Consider the following 17283-nt stretch of genomic DNA (forward strand, 5'->3'; position numbering starts at 1 on the left):
TTACAATTTATACTTAATAATGCGAACAGTAACCGCCATTATCGAACACTTCTCTTACTCGATTGGGCATTGATTCATTGTAGGATTGGAATAATTCCTCATTCAGCTTTAGATCTCGCCAAGCATTTTGCACAGCCTCCAACAACTCTTGGACATTTCTCACGTTTCTGTGATCAATAACACGAACCATTTTTTTATTCCTGGCCAATGGGCAACGGAATAAATACAGCTAATGTTTTACCTAAAAAGTGAGCAATAAAAAATTAGTAAGAAAATTAAAGTATAAAAGCGAATAGACCCAACCAACAAATAAACAAGTTGGCTTGGTCTCGTCTCAATTTAAGGGATATGATCACGTGACTAACGAAGTTGACTTTAGTACCATCTGTTGTTGAGCGACGAAAATAAATCTCTTCTTTTTCTGTTAGGCTCACTATGAACCGCGGAACAAGCCAAGGCTTAGCTTACGAACTGGGTCTGGGTAACGACTAACGAACGAGGAACGGCCGTAACTGGATTTCCTTTTTTGTGATAAACTGATAAGTAATTTTAAAAATGAGTTTACAAGGAGGATCCGTTTGTTGCGTAAATAATTGCAAAAGTTTTACGAGGAATCATCGTGACTTGATAAACAAGAAAATCAGCATTCATACTTTCCCCAAAGACTATGCTCTTCGTAATGAATGGATAGCCCGAATACACCTAAGTTATAACAATAGTGATAGGCGTGATGGTTCAAACTCAAAGAGAAGAAAATTTCATCCAAAGAAATACAGCCTTGTTTGTGGGCTACATTTTAATAAGAATGGTAAAAAAGGGCCTCTTGATAAGGTTTCCATACACATTGGCTGTCATGAGTTGTCGAAAAGTATCTTTTATTCAACTACCAAGTTTCTTGATCCAAGGAACGATACATTTTTATTAAATATTGGAGCAGAAGTAGAAGTAGGTCAAGGTCTGTATACCGCTTCGCATTATTAGGTCGGAGCATCCTTCAGGGGTGGTAAGCGGGAGATTCTCCTTTTTGTAGTAGGGGGCTCTAGTAATTTTTTCCCTTACTATGACGTCTTACGTGGGCGAGAAACAAGTATCCGCGTTAGCTGCGTCCAGAGACAGAGAGAGAAAACGTCTCTCTACTTCGAAAATTGTATACCCCCTTTCTTCTTCACCCCTACCTAACTTTCAATGGTTTAGGGCGAGGCCGATTATCCGTTATAAATTCAAATCTTAGGCGGTAACGGCGCGTTGCGCTTCGCCTTTAGTTGCTTTCAGACTGATTCTTTCTGAAAGGTAAATATTATTTACGTCATGAACTTTTAATTTAATGTAAGGTTTTACAAATCTACGAACTATTATAAGAATGAATTGTTGACATCACCTTTCAAAACAAACCAAAGCTGACGATGATAAAATTAAAATGAAAAAAGTTACTACTTGAAATAAAATTTGTTACAAAATACTTGGTCTTTTCATTTTAAATATAGGTCTACTATGGGTACATTATAATTATCCTAAATACCGGTGAACATTAGCAATTTTGAATGGAAAAAAACCTTCGTGTTTACACGTATATAGCGGTCTTTAATGTCGTTCACCTTTTTCCGGACATACAAACAGCTCATATATAAGACAGCTCGCGTATTCTTTGGCGCCCACGTATGACGTCAATGAAAAGAGCTAGACGAGAGAGGTAGCTAGAACGGTAAACCGTAAAATCCCAACACCGAATACGCCTGCCTTGGAAGTAGGTGTGGTTGAGGAGTTGCCAACCCCCAAGTGTATACGTTCAAAGCAGTGGGACCACATTTAGGTGAGTTATCAAACGTACACACTTTTAACCAACTATTTAATCAATATTAAATAATATGTTTCTTGAAAGATCACACATATTGTTCGAATACAAAGAACCTCGCAGAACAATTTCTAAAGAAGATATAGCTAATGGAGTTGCAAGAGAAGAAATTAGAAAGAGAGTTATTGGAAGCTCACAACACCATTAAGTGTTTGCAAACTGAAAACATTCAGTTGAAGAATGAAATTCAACATCATCAAAAGGAAAAGAAAGGAAAAGACGAGGAAATGAAAAAACATAAATTTACACTTGAAAACGTGTCACGAAACCCAGAAAATCTGAGATTTTACACTGGTTTTGCATCCATCGATGATTTCAACTTGTTATAAAAACATGTTGAATCAGCCCTACCGAAAGTTTCATTGTACTATAATGGGAAAGGCAACGAAAGAAGTAATTATCGTAATGAATCCTCTCGTGGAAGGCCAATGGCGTTAGAATTCAAGGAACAACTTTTTATGACTCTTTGTAAGCTACGAGTAGGCTTGTTAAACCGAGATTTGGCGTTTCGTTTTGAAGTTAGTCTGTCTACAATTAGCAACTACATCACTACGTGGTTAGATTTACAATATGCAAAATTAACAATAATACCTATTTGGCCATCAAGGCAAGTTGTGGATCAAAACATGCCACCGGAATTCAAAGAAAAATTCTGTTCTACGAGAGTCATTATCGACTGTACTGAATTTTTTATAGAGATACCATCTGATTACAGTACTCAGTGCGACACTTATTCAAACTACAAGCGACACACAACAGCGAAGGGTCTCATAGGCATTGCTCCAAATGGATTTGTCTCATTTGTTGCTCCATTAGCTCCTGGAAGAGAGTCTGGCACTGAATTAACAGCCAAAAGTGGACTTATCGAACTGTTGGATGAAGGAGATTCTTGTATGGCTGACCGTGGTTTCTTAATCCATGATATTCTCGCTGCCAAAGGAGTGAATTTGAATATTCCTCCTTTCTTAGGAGACCGGGCACAATTATCAGAAACTGATGAGCAACACACTAGAGCTATAGCTAGTGTGCGAATACATGTTGAAAGAGTCATTAAAGAACTAAAGACTTTTCGCATTCTGAAATACACTTTCTCAAATTCTTCGCATTCAAATTTAGAAAAAATTTGGTTCATTTGCTGCTATCTTTTAAATTTCATTAATGAGCCACTACTAGACAGGAAGAGTTCAGATGATATCAGAGACGAAAATTAAATTGCAAAATGTGCTAAATCCATTTTTTTATTCTTTGTAAGAAAATATATGAACATTTCTAACAATTTTAAAACATGTTATTAAAATGAACTTATCACATTATATTTAAAAATATTTGGCATTCCATTCGTAAAGTTATCACACCAAAACTGGTTTAAACATAAATACTTTAGGAACTATGTAGTATCACTAGCCATGAAAAACTAAAGTAAAATTCATCTAATTTAGGCATCATGGTTTTAAAAAACATATCACTGTCAAAATTTATCCGTTCACAGAATATATTTTCACCAGCATCAACTAGAAAGTCGCACCATGGTAATCCAGTTACTCCTAACTGGCCTTGGACCTGGTAGTAGTAATTATGTGTACGGTTTAAATGAATGTTTCCGGAAGCATCTTTTTTCAAACAGATGTTAAGTTTCAGATCTTTTTTAGTAATTGCTTCATCAATTGTTAGATGTAACTCCTTTACTTTTGCAAGTGTTTTAATTTCTAAAAGACCATAATCTTGAGTCTCTTCGTCATAGATAAGGCTATCCGGAGATGCTCCTATTACTGGAAAGCCAGGATTAATCACTAATCCCACTTTAAACGCATGCACCTTGTTCAATTTGACTAATGAGCAACATTTTTGTAATGCAGCAGCTTCATTTTCAAGCCCCTCTCTGACATACTTCATCCTGCTGATGTCTACAGCACCTTTCAAACTTTGTATAGATTTTCACGTGACTTTAGCCCGTCTTTTCACAATTTGTCCAAATTTAGATGCAGTCAACCTTCTTTGTCTCTCTGTTCTCCAGAGTTGTGACGCAGCTTGTTCTCTTGTATTTTGTTCTATTAATATAGCTTCCTCCATTGTAACTTTCAATGCATCTGGAAATTCAATTTCATTATTGATCACAATGTCTTGCGTGGGTAACGGAATGCGTTGAAATTTTTCTATTGTTGACTCTTCCATGGAAATATCATTACTCTTGTTAAAACAAATAGGTGTCAATTCTAAAGCCGAGTAGTTCTCTTCCTGTGAAATTTGTTGCCACATTTTACGTTTTCATACAGCTTTTAGGTCTTCACAAAAGCGCTGAATTTCGGTACATTCTACCGAAGATGGTGATTCTTTAGGTAAAGAAAAATAATTATTTGCAAGGCAAATTTTTCTTGGTTTCTTATTGCTATCCTTCTTTCCCGGAGTAAATTTAACAAAATCTAAAGTACTAAATTTTATTAAAATCTTCCAAAACACAGTCCTGGATGAACCATAAAGTAGCTGCAACATGACAGCAAACTCCTATTCTCCCAGATTTGCATTCACATGATCCACTTTTCACATCCCCTTTTGTTGAATCCAAGTCAACATGAACATTGTAAATCTTCTGTACTTTGTACGAAGCATGAACCTTTGATTTTACATGCGTAAAACTATTTGATTTGTCGTGAGAAATTAAAACGTTTGTAACTCTTTGCTTTAAACATTCTGTAGCCTTTAATTTTATGTTTCTGACTTTTTGTAGAACCATGGTGATTGTGAATAACACTATCGTTGAAGTTGATTGAAACGCTTTTCAACTGCTTTGTCCAGTTGCTCTTTGGTAACGAAAGAGACTTGTTTGCCGAAATGGCTTTAAAAGGTGATCTGCAAGGAATTGCATAAACAAAAAGTTTGAAATTTTCCGAAGCCTTTGCTGTCTAGTTATAAATAGTCAGAATAAAATACCACAAACCTTTCTTTCTCTTCTGTAAGAACATCCATTTTCAACTGCTTTGTTTATGAAGTAACCTAGAGTGATATTATTATAGTCTTATGTTTCAGAAACTAGCAACTAATTAGAAATTAAGTTTACTCACCAAAATTGTCGTTCACTTTTGACAAAATTCGAGACAAGACGACCTCGTTCAGGCAGACGACAGAGTTTGACTCTTGGGGTTAAGTAGGTTCTGCGCATGGCAAAATCAAGCCAATCGGGCTATCCCTTTCTCGCCCCAAAACCCGAGAACGAGACCTGAGCCGTTATAAAAATTCAAAGGATTTGTTGGTTGGGTCTATTGCGCATTTTCTTATTCTTTAACGTGAATCAATCACCATATATACTCTAAATTTTCAAAAGTTCTGAAATAGGTGTTCGCTAACAATAACTATGTTTAAAATTATTTTAGGAATAAAGTTTCTTAAATCGACTTATCTATAGTTAATGTAAAATTCTGACGATTAAAATAATTAATATCAGTTATATTTATTTAGTTATTTAAGATAAACTTCTTTCTATGTAATGACACAAGTGAGAGTTTATATAGAACGAGTAATGGAGATTGCACCTGAATTGTGAAACACTAAACGCATATCAATGTTAATATAGAACGAGTAATGACGATTGCATCTGAATCTAACACCATAAGCGTATCAAAGTTAATATAAAGCGAGTACGATGAAAAGATCTCTTACAAAACGATAACAATTTGTTTCTGCAGAATTCTAATTGAAAATATTTTTAATATGTTTCTGCCTTACGATTCTTTAAGTAGTTGTGTAGGTATAAAGCTCTATCTCATCTCAATATTCCAGGACCATCTTTCAATATTAATATTTCAAATTTGGTGTTTAAATTTTAATTCAACTTTACTACATTTATATATAGTGTAAACGTAAATTTAGACTCCACTGAAAACATGGATGTTAATACTGTATCTTTAATTAAATAAGTGTTGTTACGATTTGGTCTATGAATTTGGCCTTCTTTCATGTCATTTTAGGAGGCCTTAACGGTATAGAGTGAGCCGAATGTTAAATACACAATTAAGTGTTAGATATTATGTCCTACAAAGGGATTATTGTGGTTATGTTGTAAAAGATTTGACACTTCAACCTTTACAAATGCACTTGGCAATATGTGATTTATGATATTTATTTCCGGTTTTTCTCATTGGCCGATTGACTTTTGTTTTAAAAGTATTTTTTTACTGAAAATGTTAGCCCTCGTCTCGACTCGGAGCGGTTTATTTTGGTTTCCCAACTAGTTCACTACTATTTTGGAACTCTCCGTGGTGTAGTTTAGTCAGAAACTAAATTTGATTGGGTTAGTAAAATTGTAGCATCTGTAATAATTTTGCTTTTATTGATGAAGAAGGGGAGTGCTTATTATTCAATTATAAAACATGTTTTTATGTTTTCTTTCCTTATAAACCTTCATATCGATTTTATACCGTGCATTGGGGTCTGGATTTTGTCGCATATTCCAGAGGATTACGTACTTTTTTACTCTGAAGGGGATATTTTCCGGGGGATTTTGTTGCATTTGTCAGGGGAATATGTCAAACATTCGATTATATTTTACAAAATGTGCATCCAAAATGTTTTTTAATCAGACAGCCTAGCAGAAGAGAACTGTCGCAATAAAAGTTAAGGAAATGTGCCCAATTTATGCACAAGAGAATAATTTTCTTCTTTTAAAAAAAGCCCTAATAAAATCCGGTTTAAACCAGCAAAAAAACATACCAATGATCTTTAACAGAAAATTCAATTCACGCTATTTACAAATATTATTGCCAAATTAAGCATTTATGCAACATTTATAGTGCTTTTTAAGACAATCTGACGAACTTTTAATATCACTTCTAAGTTTAATCGGGTTGAAGGTAGGAAATATTGCGCCAAGCATGTCAAACTACTAAAAAATGGAGGGAATAGGTGTTAAATGTTTAATTTTTCTGTAATTAGCAAAAATTTTGATTTGTAAAACCAGGGATAGATTTATTTTTTTAAGACGGAAAGGACAACGTTTGGCCTTTACTTCAGTTCGACTCATAGCCGAGTATGGAGCCCCTTCCTTCAACACGTAACCAAAAAATTAAATTATCTTATTGGCTCACTAAAACTACGTATTGGTGACGTTGCTGACAAGGAGGGCCAAAAATACGTAATTCCTGTTTACCTCTGTCGCTATGGCTACGACCCCTCTTGCGTTGTACAGATAAGCGTCTTCACAGGGGTTCAAAATGGAGCCGTCTAAAAGCGAGGGTCCGGAAATTATTCGGGATATTTTTGTAATAACAATTAAGAAGGTACTTAGTGAATTTGGAGTACATCTGTAAGGGTGAAAAGTTTCGCTTATTCTTTCTAAAGCCAATCATGTCTACTATCCTCATAATTTTGTAAGCGAATTTGATGAAATTAACCAAGGCTTAGCGAATGGCCAGGAGTTTTGTGAGCTTAGTGTTTGGTTTAAACAGATGACGGGAATTATCAAATTTGTTGTGGTTTTACGAAAACGAAAATAGGATCTAAAGCGCCTTCCAAGTTTCTAACATACCTTAAAGGTTACATCGGCGCCGTTTATTACCGATCTGGAACGCTAGATGGCGCCAGGAGAAGACAGTGTTGTATAGGATTTCCAAAAAAGTCCATACCCCACGATTGGCTGAATTATATGACGTCATACAAAGACCCCATTCTGGACTGTCCAATACAATATCAATCATGGCTTGCTAGAACCCGCGCGTAGAGCGTCCGTTTAGGGTATATTGTCGCGTCTTTTTCTTTCAGGATTCGGTTTCATCCGGTTTTCGCAACGGTTTCTAAGTTTGAAATTCATTCTAACTTTGCTGTCGTAGAGAGCTGTACTAGACTTGTTCGTTACGATTTGAATATAAAGTTGACACGAATTTGTTGCTGTTTTTATAATTTTTGGTTACATTTATTATAATTTTCATAACATAATTTAAGAATTAATAGTACTAGTAACTGAAATATGAGAAAAAATTTTGTAGTTTAGGAAAATATCACAGTGAAAGATACGTTTGTTTTGACCAAAGCTTAGGAAACTTGGAAATTTTGGCTTTGGAAATTGATTTATAACATATATATAAGAAAACTTACTATGGCGACTAAAGGTAAAAAATTTAACTAAACCAATTACTGTCTGACAAATTAGAAATCCATTATGTTTTGCAGAACCTATCCATAGAATAAAGCTTAGTAAAGCAGTTTTTGAAAGATGGACAACGGAGAAGAATCGGTGGGGTATGGGAATAGGATCACAAAATGATAAATTTGTGACATTCCTACTTGACAAACTGCAGTAAGTTTTTGAGGCCCCCAACCCTCTTTTTCACAGTAATTATTATGCTGTTAGCTAATATATATTTCTATGTTTATTGAAAACAAGCCAGGGGGAAATGTGTCATAAATGGACCCAAAGTGTGTTTGATACCACTGAGAAAATTACTCAAACTGACCCCATTACCACATTTGAGATGATGAAATCTCCAGGGTTTCCTCCTCAAAGACATTATCGGCGCGTGACACCAAAAGGTAGATATTCAATGCTTTATTTACCTAACTAAGCCCGGGAGTTTATTTTTTCTTTTATTTGCAGATAAACCAGAGACTCCTACCTATAAGAGGCTAGGTTTGGCGTATTAGCCTGTTAAAAGAACTCCAACAAAACGGGCAAAACGTACTTTATTTGAAGTGGAAATGGAAGAGGAGGAAGAGCTTGAAAAGTAAACATGCCCTTTTCATTTGTGTTAAACTTAAAACAATCCTACAGTCTTGGTTCTTTCTAATTTGGGGAACCTTAATTCAGGGAGGAAGATGGAGATGAAATGGAAAGAGACGCTGATGAACTAGAGCAGGAGGCATTGGGAGACGAACTTGAAAATCTAGAGTAATATTTTTTGGAATATTGTTTAATTAATTTGTTAGAAATTTTCCTAAATCTCCGCAAACACTTATAGTAATGAAGGAGAATGTGATGATCTCAATTTTGAAAATGATTTTACGGAAGATGACGATAAAGATGCTGATTATGAAGAATTAATAATTGAGTACAATGAAGTAAGTTCTCCCACTTTAATTCTTCAATCTTCTTATAATTTCAAATTAATACTTATATGTTACTCTTTTAAGCCTGTGCCGCAAAAACCTAAACATCTAACGGCTGAAGAAATAATAAGGGAACCTATGTGTTTTGTGTTTACTCCTTTTCTGACATCTCTTGTTCAAAAAGCTTTTGGAACAAAGTGCCAATATTGCAAATCAGCCATCACCTACAAAGTTCATAGGCGAGCTACCGCCTTCATTTATACGTGGAATTGTTGCGAAGGATCAGGTGGAAAACATGCAAAGGTAATTAGTAGATTTCCATTGTTTTCTTTCAATCACAAATGCCTAAGGTATATCTCACCTCTTATAGGGCAAATGGGAAAGCCAACCGAATTTTCACGGCCTCTATGCTGGAAATTTATCACTTGCAAGTTCTATAGTTCTCTCTGGTAACCAGGCAATTTGTTTTCACTCTACAGGATAGGCAACTCCCTATCTCCGACGGCAGCTTATAGGGTGTTTCCGCGAGAGTAAAAAGGGAGAAGAAATAGGGGGCGAAAACCGGTTTTCAGGGGATGTCAACATGGCGTCCTAACGTGGCCAGAGCGGGCAGCCGGCAAGGGTAGAGGAAAGGGGGAAGGTAACTTGACGTCACGCGCAAAGACCCTATTCTGTATATACTCTGTTACAACATCGGTTGTCAGCACGCGCAAACCCACGTCTGTATGTGACGTAGCTTTGTACGTGCTGTCAAGAGAAAAAAACTTCAGGATCTAAAATATCCGCCAGTTTTTTTAGCTCCAGTGCACTCTAGGCCCTAGTTTCAAATACGTGTGAAATTGCCTACAGCCTATTACACGTATTTGAAACTACGGCCTAGATGTCCGTGCACTCGTGCTAAAAAAACTCGCGCTTATATTAAATCCTGAAGATCCTCAAGTTTTTTGTCTATTGTCAGCACGCATAAACCTAGGTTGCATAGAGACCTAGGTTTGCGCGTGCTGACAACCGATGTTGTAACAGAGTATATACAGAATAAGCTGCCGTCCGAGATAGGGTGTTGCCTATCCTATAGCGTGAAAACAAATTTCCTCAAGCGCATGCTATTACTACCGTGAATTGATAGAAGGCCGGAGACCTAGGAGACTGTATAATAGGCGATTTAAAAAATGACGTTTCACATGGGGCGCGCGCAGAAACGCCGGAGGGAAAAATGCCATCCATCTCCGCTTTCCTCCCCCATTATATCGTTTGTACTAGGGCTGTTCGATACTACTCGATGCCAACTTGGTATCGAGTACTTCAATCTTTCGATACCGGTATCGAGTACTTCAATCTTTCGATACCGGTATCGAGTACTTCAATCTTTCGATACCGGTATCGAGTACTTCAATCTTTCGATACCGGTATCGAGTACCGTTTCTGAGATCCGATACAGGTATCGAGTATTTTAAAAAAATCCGAAGCATCGAGTACTTTTTTCCCTATCTTCCCCCCCCCCTGCGATCTAAGGAAGGTTTCATTTTTATAACTTGTGGCCAATCATTTGCTATATATTTTATCACGTGAATGTTTCCCTCATCGACATAGTCCCAAGAGGGTCCATCGTCTGTTCCTTGAGTTGACTCTTGACTGACGTCACTCGTTCCTGTCTAGGCTTGTTCAACATGCGGCACCCGCGTGTTGCATGACGTCACTGTCATCCGATGCGCAATTTGCGAAGTGATTGGCCACCGTGGCCACGGCGCATGCGCTCAGGGGCGGGCCTCCCCTAATTTCTCGCGGATCCGGGTGAGGGTGACGGACGAGTCAGTCAGTCAGTCTGCAGGACTATTACGCCGTAAATTGCCGCCATTAATTATCTGCGATCATGCGATGATGACTCGATGAGGTTCTACTTCTTCTCTTCTTCTGTTCTTCTTTCAACTTCTTTGTTTAAATCGTCTGTCGCTGTTGTAAGTTTAAACTCCCAAGTGCCAACCCCTAATCGGAATTAATCTTAATAATTTAACAATGTTAAACGAGTATAACTAAAAATAAGTGACACGGAAAACCACATTTAGTCATAATAAGCTATGGCGGCTAGCTATTATTTTTTAAAAACTTTAAGCCTTTGCGCTTAGCGGGAAAACGCGACGTCGCGCGGCGGCGTGAGAACGACTTAACGAAATCAAGCAATAGTAAGCTAAGCATGGCGGCTACTCGTTTTTTATGACGGATAGAGACATTCCGCGTTGGGTTTCGTCCCAGTTCTTCAATTTGTCGATTGTCAGTAACCAATCGTTGGTTTAATTAAAAGTAAGTATTGAAATACTATGTATCAAGCTTGTGAGTTAAATAATTTAATGTATTGATTTTTATTTTATTTATAATGCAGTTTAGTTACAAATTCTTAGAGCCTGACAATCTTAAGATGACATCGCTATTTTTGCATTGAATTTACGAATCTACTAGTTAACTACAATTACTACTTAGTCAAAGGGAGTCAATATTCAAGGTCCTCTTTTGTGTAATGGTATGAAGTGAAATAATTGCAATATTGTGTCCTTTCCGCTGTATGTAATTAGTAACCACTATTTGTTTTCAGTAGTTTAGGCATTCACATACAATGCAGTTTAGTTACAAATTTTTAGAGCCTGATGATGGCATCACTATTTTTGCATTGAATTTATGAATCTACTAGTTAACTACAATTACTACTTAGTCAAAGGGAGTCAATATTCAAGGTCCTCTTTTGTGTAATGGTATGAAGTGAAATAATTGCAATATTTTGTCCTTACTGCTGTATATAATTAGTAACCAATATTTATTTTCAGTATTTTAGGCATTCACATACAATGCAGTTTAATTACAAATTCTTGGAGCCTGACAATCCTAGGATGCCATCGCTATTTTTGCATTATAATTACTACTTAGTCAAGCGGAGTCAATATTCAGTTCTGTCTTTTGTGTAATGGTATGAACTGAAATAATTGCAATATTTTGTCCTTTCCGCTGTATGTAATTACCACTAATTATTTTCAGTAGGCATTCACCATTTTCTTGAATGCAATTTGACCATCTATTATTTGAAGTCCATCCAAAATTCCACTTTTGGTTCATTTACTTTTGGTCCATTTATGTACATTTGAAGACTTCTACGTTTACATCTCTAAAGCAAAGAAATATGTGATTATGAAAAGTCCGCTTGAAAATCTGTAAGTTCGAAACTTGGATATTGACCAGTATTGAACCTGGGAAAGCTGCAACTGCCCTTGGAAATCTAAAAGTCATCCCACACCTAAATTCCCTTAAAGAAGTTCGTTATTTTGTTATTTGAGAAAGTCAATTTTGTTATTTCTAAAATTTATAGTGGAAGTTTTATAGTCCATTTTAGGTTAGATTCATTTTACACTTGTTTCATTGCAAAGACAAGAGTGATGTAGACCCTCTTCATAGTTAATAATGTGGTTGAGAAGTATTTAGTATTTTTATTGTATAACCAACCATAAATTATTGGTATACCAAAATGGCCCCCATTAAGAGAAAAAGTGCAGCATGGGATCATTTCACTAAACGAACTAAAAATATTGCGGCATGTAATTATTGTGACAAACTTATTTCGACATCTGGTAACACGAGTAATTTACTTAAACATTTACGAACTAATCATCATCTAAACGTTGAATCCAAGGCAGACCAACCTGACCTTTTAGTACCAAAAGCCCCTACTGCACTTTCAATCGAAAATGAAAACCCCACTATACAGGGTGTATCTGAAATGGACGTAGGAGCGGAAGTATTTGGGTTCCTGGGGCCAATATAAGGCGAAACTGTTCTATGACATTTTGTCGTACGCCAAGCCATTTGGAAGTAACTTGAACCTAACACTTGCTAGTTTGCATAAATCACAGCATGTTGACTTTGTCTAAAACAGTAGGAATTAAGTTCAAGATAGGATGATTATTGCAAATTAGTGGTTTCCAGCTAAAACAAAAAAAAGCCTCATAGCCATAGAGTAAATTTTTAAGGAGTAGAAAGTTGTACAGTTGGTGAATCTTAACGAATCTCATTGTAAAACAACATGTTACGATTAGTTTGTTGAAACAACTGACCGATACTAACGGGAAACTAACAGCGATAACTAGCCGAAACTAATAAGGAACACCGACATTTTGCATCATTCTTCAAACAATCGAAAGGTTTTAAAAGCGTTCATTTTGGTTTGTGTACATGACTACATATCCGGCGACGTCTTGTTTCCATTAAATTAGTAAATTATTTTTTACATGCTTTACAACACTTTGAACCGTTAAAAGAAGTAGCTTTTTTACCGTTTTTAATGGCAATTTTCATAGAATAATTCTAAGGAGTAAGAATGTACATTTTCTTATGGGTACATTACATTGCATCTCGCATTGCACGTATGTCTCCTGTCGTTCTCAACGCTGGCGGATTGCTACCAGTTAGTAAACGTCATAAGTCTAAAGTTTTAGGGTGGTCTGCAAATTTACTAAGGTTTATTCGTTTATTAATTTATTTGCGAAGTTTTTTCTTAGTTATAAGTTAACCCTCCACTTTTGGTTTTTTCTCAAATTATCTTTAGTTTTATTTGCGGTCATCCGTTCGGTTCCGAGGTGAAGAACGAAAATTTCTTCTTAAAATGTTTTCTCTCCTATTACCTATGCTAATACTTTTGGTGGTACCTCGTAATCAGTGTAGGCCAATCACGAGCCTTTCAACCCTTTCTTGAACAAGTTAGTAGTGTGTGACCTTGAGAAGGAATGCTAGGTTTTATGAAGCCCACTCCTAAGTACGCTATTCAACATAGCGTTACGGGTGAGGCACCAAGAAAAATGCCATTACTCCCTCACTGTAATTTTTTGGAGAAAGGAGAATGTTCCCTTTTTTGGCCACTTTGAACCATAAAAAGTTTTAATTCATTTTCAACATTAATCAAAACGCGTCTTGGATTTAACCAAGACCTAAAAAGTATCGATAAGAACAAGGTTAATCACTTGACTGAATGCGCAGATATTGAAACTTTTTTTTTAATTAAAACTTACATGCTTAAGAAAGTATGTTCCATCACCCTATTCCATTGAATAAACTTACTTTACTGGTAGTAAATTTTTTCCCTCTCAATAATTTGAAAAATTTACTTATCTCGGGTTTTCGAGCACAATTCCATTCCCCGAAAACATTTTATAACTACATTTATTATCACTTTTAAGAGAGTACGTGTATGACATTGTGTCGTTAATAGCTTGCTAACATATCCCCTTTCATGCCCTGAACGCTCCATAGTGAAACCTTTTGTTAATTTTAGTGCAAATTTCAACAATGGCAGCACATTCAACATGGACGTTATGATTTTTACTCTTGGTTAAACTGACTTATGTTAATAGACCACTTCGACATGGAAAGACACGGGGGTAAAACTTTGCCTTCCATCTCGCTCGAGTGAGTCGAGTCGATGGAAATATCATAAATAGAGCAGAGACGGCGAGGGGTCAAACCCCCCCCCTCCCATATGTCCCGATACTAAGGATTGACATCTCTTTTTTACGTAAAAAGGGTCTATAGCAACGGTACGACAGACAATGGTCAAACGGTTCTGCCATGGCGTTTCTATGGTTCGCAAGCAGTAGGGGCGTGCATGATATTCGTTATTTTTTTGATTTTCTTTGTTGTAATTGTTAACTTAAGCGTGGTCGTAGCCTGAAAATTATGACTTGGTTATTTTGAAAAATAGCCCGCGTTCACCGAGTCGCGTGATCAACGACGCTGTGGCTCGACTCTGCTACTTAGTCTGTATATCTTCAGGAACAAGGATAATGCATTAACGGTTTTTAAAGGAATATGGGATTTTTAAACTTGTCGCTGCGAATCTTCCTATGGTAAATGTTGTATTTCTAGTAGCCCCAGAGACTTCTGGTAGCACTCTTTATGCATTTGGTAGAACAGTTTTATAGAAATTGAAATGGTAGAAGATATTTATAAAATAACATTTGTTCGAATATTTAAACTTCAATTTGGTCTAATTATTTCGTAGTTGTCCTATTTCAAGGCGAGGAGTGCTCTCAAAAACAATTACTATTTGCTGACGAATACCTTAAAAAGTAATTCACACAGAATTCTCGAGCAGCTTAACGCGTAATTGAGTGGGCTACTGCCTTGGTGACGAGGCCAGCGAAAGACAAGGCATGAGAATGGCACAAGGCGTACTTCTATCAAGGGGGGCATACAACTATACATCCTCCTTGTTCGTATCGGGCGCAGCAGAAGCTAAAGCAGACTACCCTAAATCGTTTTGTCATTGTTACGTGTAGTTACTAGTTATAAGGTATTTTTCCACACGAAAACTCTTAAAAGTGATAATAAATGTAGTTATAAAATGTTTTCGGGGAATGGAATTGTGCTCGAAAACCCGAGATAAGTAAATTTTTCAAATTATTGAGAGGGAAAAAATTTACTACCAGTAAAGTAAGTTTATTCAATGGAATAGGGTGATGGAACATACTTTCTTAAGCATGTAAGTTTTAATTAAAAAAAAAGTTTCAATATCTGCGCATTCAGTCAAGTGATTAACCTTGTTCTTATCGATACTTTTTAGGTCTTGGTTAAATCCAAGACGCGTTTTGATTAATATCTGTTACTTCGGTCTTAATTTTTATTAATTTTGCGTACAAGTGGTGGTAAATTTATTTCAGTGCTCATTCCCGCATGCTGCAGAAAAGGAAATAGTTTGTCATTCAATAGTAGCTAATAGGACGTCACATCAATATTTTTAATCTTAATTTGAGCTGATGAAGTAAGATATACGAGGGTGTGATGTCATGACAAAGATTGACTATTTGTGATGAACCCAGACCAGAATATACCAGTTGCTTTCAGGCAAATTTTGAACCCCATTTCCAATGTCATTGTGTCAACAACATCTTATTCAGAACGGATATTTCTCTTAACCTTTACACAAGATTCAACATATAGAATACCATCTTTTGTGGTGCTCTAACTTTAACCTAATTTAAGAAAATAAAATGGTAAATTTTTTTGTTAAAAATGACATGATTAAATAAGACAACTAGCAATAATTTGGCAATATAATATTTTGTAGTATTTTGGAAAAGATGGCAATTTCATAATAACTTGATATACAATAACAGGAATACATTTAGCCATTCAGTTTTAATGCAAAGGGCCCCTCCTTTGGCGCGTCTTAAAAAGATTTTCTCTTCTGTATAGTGTGGTAGTTTGGCATATTTTAATTTTAGCTATGTCCTTAAGTACAATCTTAATTGGATTTAGCCATTGGGATAGATGATAAATGATTAGCCAGCGTACTAGGGGAGTCTGGCAATGGAACTGTGCTTAGATTTATCATTGAATATAGGAAATACCAGGACCAACAAATTATTTACTAGTATTTATGAAACTAATGGTAACTATTTTACCTTTGATAAATAAAGTCAAATGAGAGTTACAGTAGTTTATTGATGACAAAAGTTAGGGTTAATAATATTATTTATTTTATATAATAGTTAAAATATAAATTGTAATTTTTTAAAGTTATGGCTGTTCAGTAATTGCTTTAAGAATATTTTGGTTCAACTTTTTGTCAAGGTTTAAACACGCATGATTATTTTATTGGAATGTGCTAAAGATTTATTTTAAAAACACATTTGGATTGATAATTGCTACGTTTATTTATAGCACGCAATTTGGAATTGAATTTCCCTGGTTGTTATTTATTTATGGTATTCATTATAATTATTTTCCAGTAAATAAAAATTTTGTTTTCACGTTCAAAGCTAATAGTTGCGTTTTTTTTTTAAGGGTTTCATTCATAACTTTAGAAAGAAAATTATTTTTGACACCAGAAAGGCTTTTGAGAATAATTAGTGATTGCGTCCTGGCTGGCAAAAAATAGACCTTAACAGGGAAAAGCTATGAATAGCTATAATTAATTTTAACTGAATCTAAAATGTAAGCTTCACTATGAATACATGAGAGGGATTAAAAAAATGTTCAAAGACAGTCATACGTGAAGGTTGGACTTAAAAAGTGTGAAAAGTTCAACATTAACGTTAGAGCACCAATAATCATTTTGTTAATCTCTCAAGTGAATAATTCAATGATGAAAAAATATTTATACACATTTAATCCTAGGACTGTAAAATTGAGAATATATAATAGCCAGAAAAATAGTAAGCATGGGTTTTAATGTTAAATTATTTTAGGTATAAAAAAGGGAAGGGGGAGTTTGTTAAAATACTGCTAATATACTCAAAGATGCTTTTTAAAAAGGGTAGTGATTTGTTGGTGTAGAATCTGCAGTTTAGCTCAGAGAGTTAATGAAGCGTCTTGTATTTCGTTAGTGACATCTTCAATCCAGTTGATTTTTATTTTTTCAATAT

General features: G+C 35.6%; 2 protein-coding genes and 1 long non-coding RNA gene across 4 annotated transcripts; all 3 read left to right on the forward strand.

The window, feature by feature from the left end:
• The first annotated feature begins 1941 nt into the window (after positions 1 to 1941).
• LOC149664106 (uncharacterized) lies at positions 1942 to 3063 on the forward strand. Its single transcript, XM_089842006.1, has 2 exons — positions 1942 to 2146; positions 2198 to 3063. Exons 1-2 carry the CDS (start codon positions 1942 to 1944, stop codon positions 3061 to 3063), a joined length of 1071 nt encoding a protein of 356 aa, XP_089698132.1.
• A 4874-nt stretch (positions 3064 to 7937) lies between these two features.
• On the forward strand, positions 7938 to 11049 carry LOC149664107 (uncharacterized). The gene is made up of 11 exons (XM_089842007.1): positions 7938 to 7950; positions 8012 to 8138; positions 8259 to 8371; positions 8436 to 8468; positions 8532 to 8562; positions 8646 to 8726; positions 8797 to 8896; positions 8969 to 9187; positions 9255 to 9341; positions 10081 to 10203; positions 11008 to 11049. Exons 1-11 carry the CDS (start codon positions 7938 to 7940, stop codon positions 11047 to 11049), a joined length of 969 nt encoding a protein of 322 aa, XP_089698133.1.
• A 2949-nt stretch (positions 11050 to 13998) lies between these two features.
• LOC149664108 (uncharacterized) lies at positions 13999 to 15960 on the forward strand. Of its 2 annotated transcripts, none has more exons than XR_016368350.1 (2): positions 13999 to 15398; positions 15577 to 15960. It is a non-coding gene; the product is annotated as an uncharacterized LOC149664108 (long non-coding RNA). The 2 variants fall into 2 exon arrangements; XR_016368351.1 differs by having other exon boundaries at positions 13999 to 15349.
• Positions 15961 to 17283: the final 1323 nt, after the last annotated feature.

Source organism: Phalangium opilio, unplaced genomic scaffold (assembly GCF_054372755.1).
Source record: "Phalangium opilio isolate 3A_F unplaced genomic scaffold, DU_Popi_V2 ptg000061l_1, whole genome shotgun sequence".
Lineage (NCBI taxonomy): Eukaryota > Metazoa > Arthropoda > Arachnida > Opiliones > Phalangiidae > Phalangium > Phalangium opilio.

Excerpts from the sequence above, each read along its gene's own strand:
- LOC149664106 (XM_089842006.1), top strand. The coding sequence starts at position 1,942 with ATGGAGTTGCAAGAGAAGAAATTAGAAAGAGAGTTATTGGAAGCTCAC. Across the intron at positions 2,147-2,197 it reads AAATCTGAGATTTTACACTG|CCCTACCGAAAGTTTCATTG; the intron begins GTTTTGCATCCA and ends ATGTTGAATCAG.
- LOC149664107 (XM_089842007.1), top strand. Across the intron at positions 8,139-8,258 it reads TTCCTACTTGACAAACTGCA|TGTGTTTGATACCACTGAGA; the intron begins GTAAGTTTTTGA and ends ATGGACCCAAAG. Across the intron at positions 8,372-8,435 it reads TCGGCGCGTGACACCAAAAG|ATAAACCAGAGACTCCTACC; the intron begins GTAGATATTCAA and ends TTTTATTTGCAG.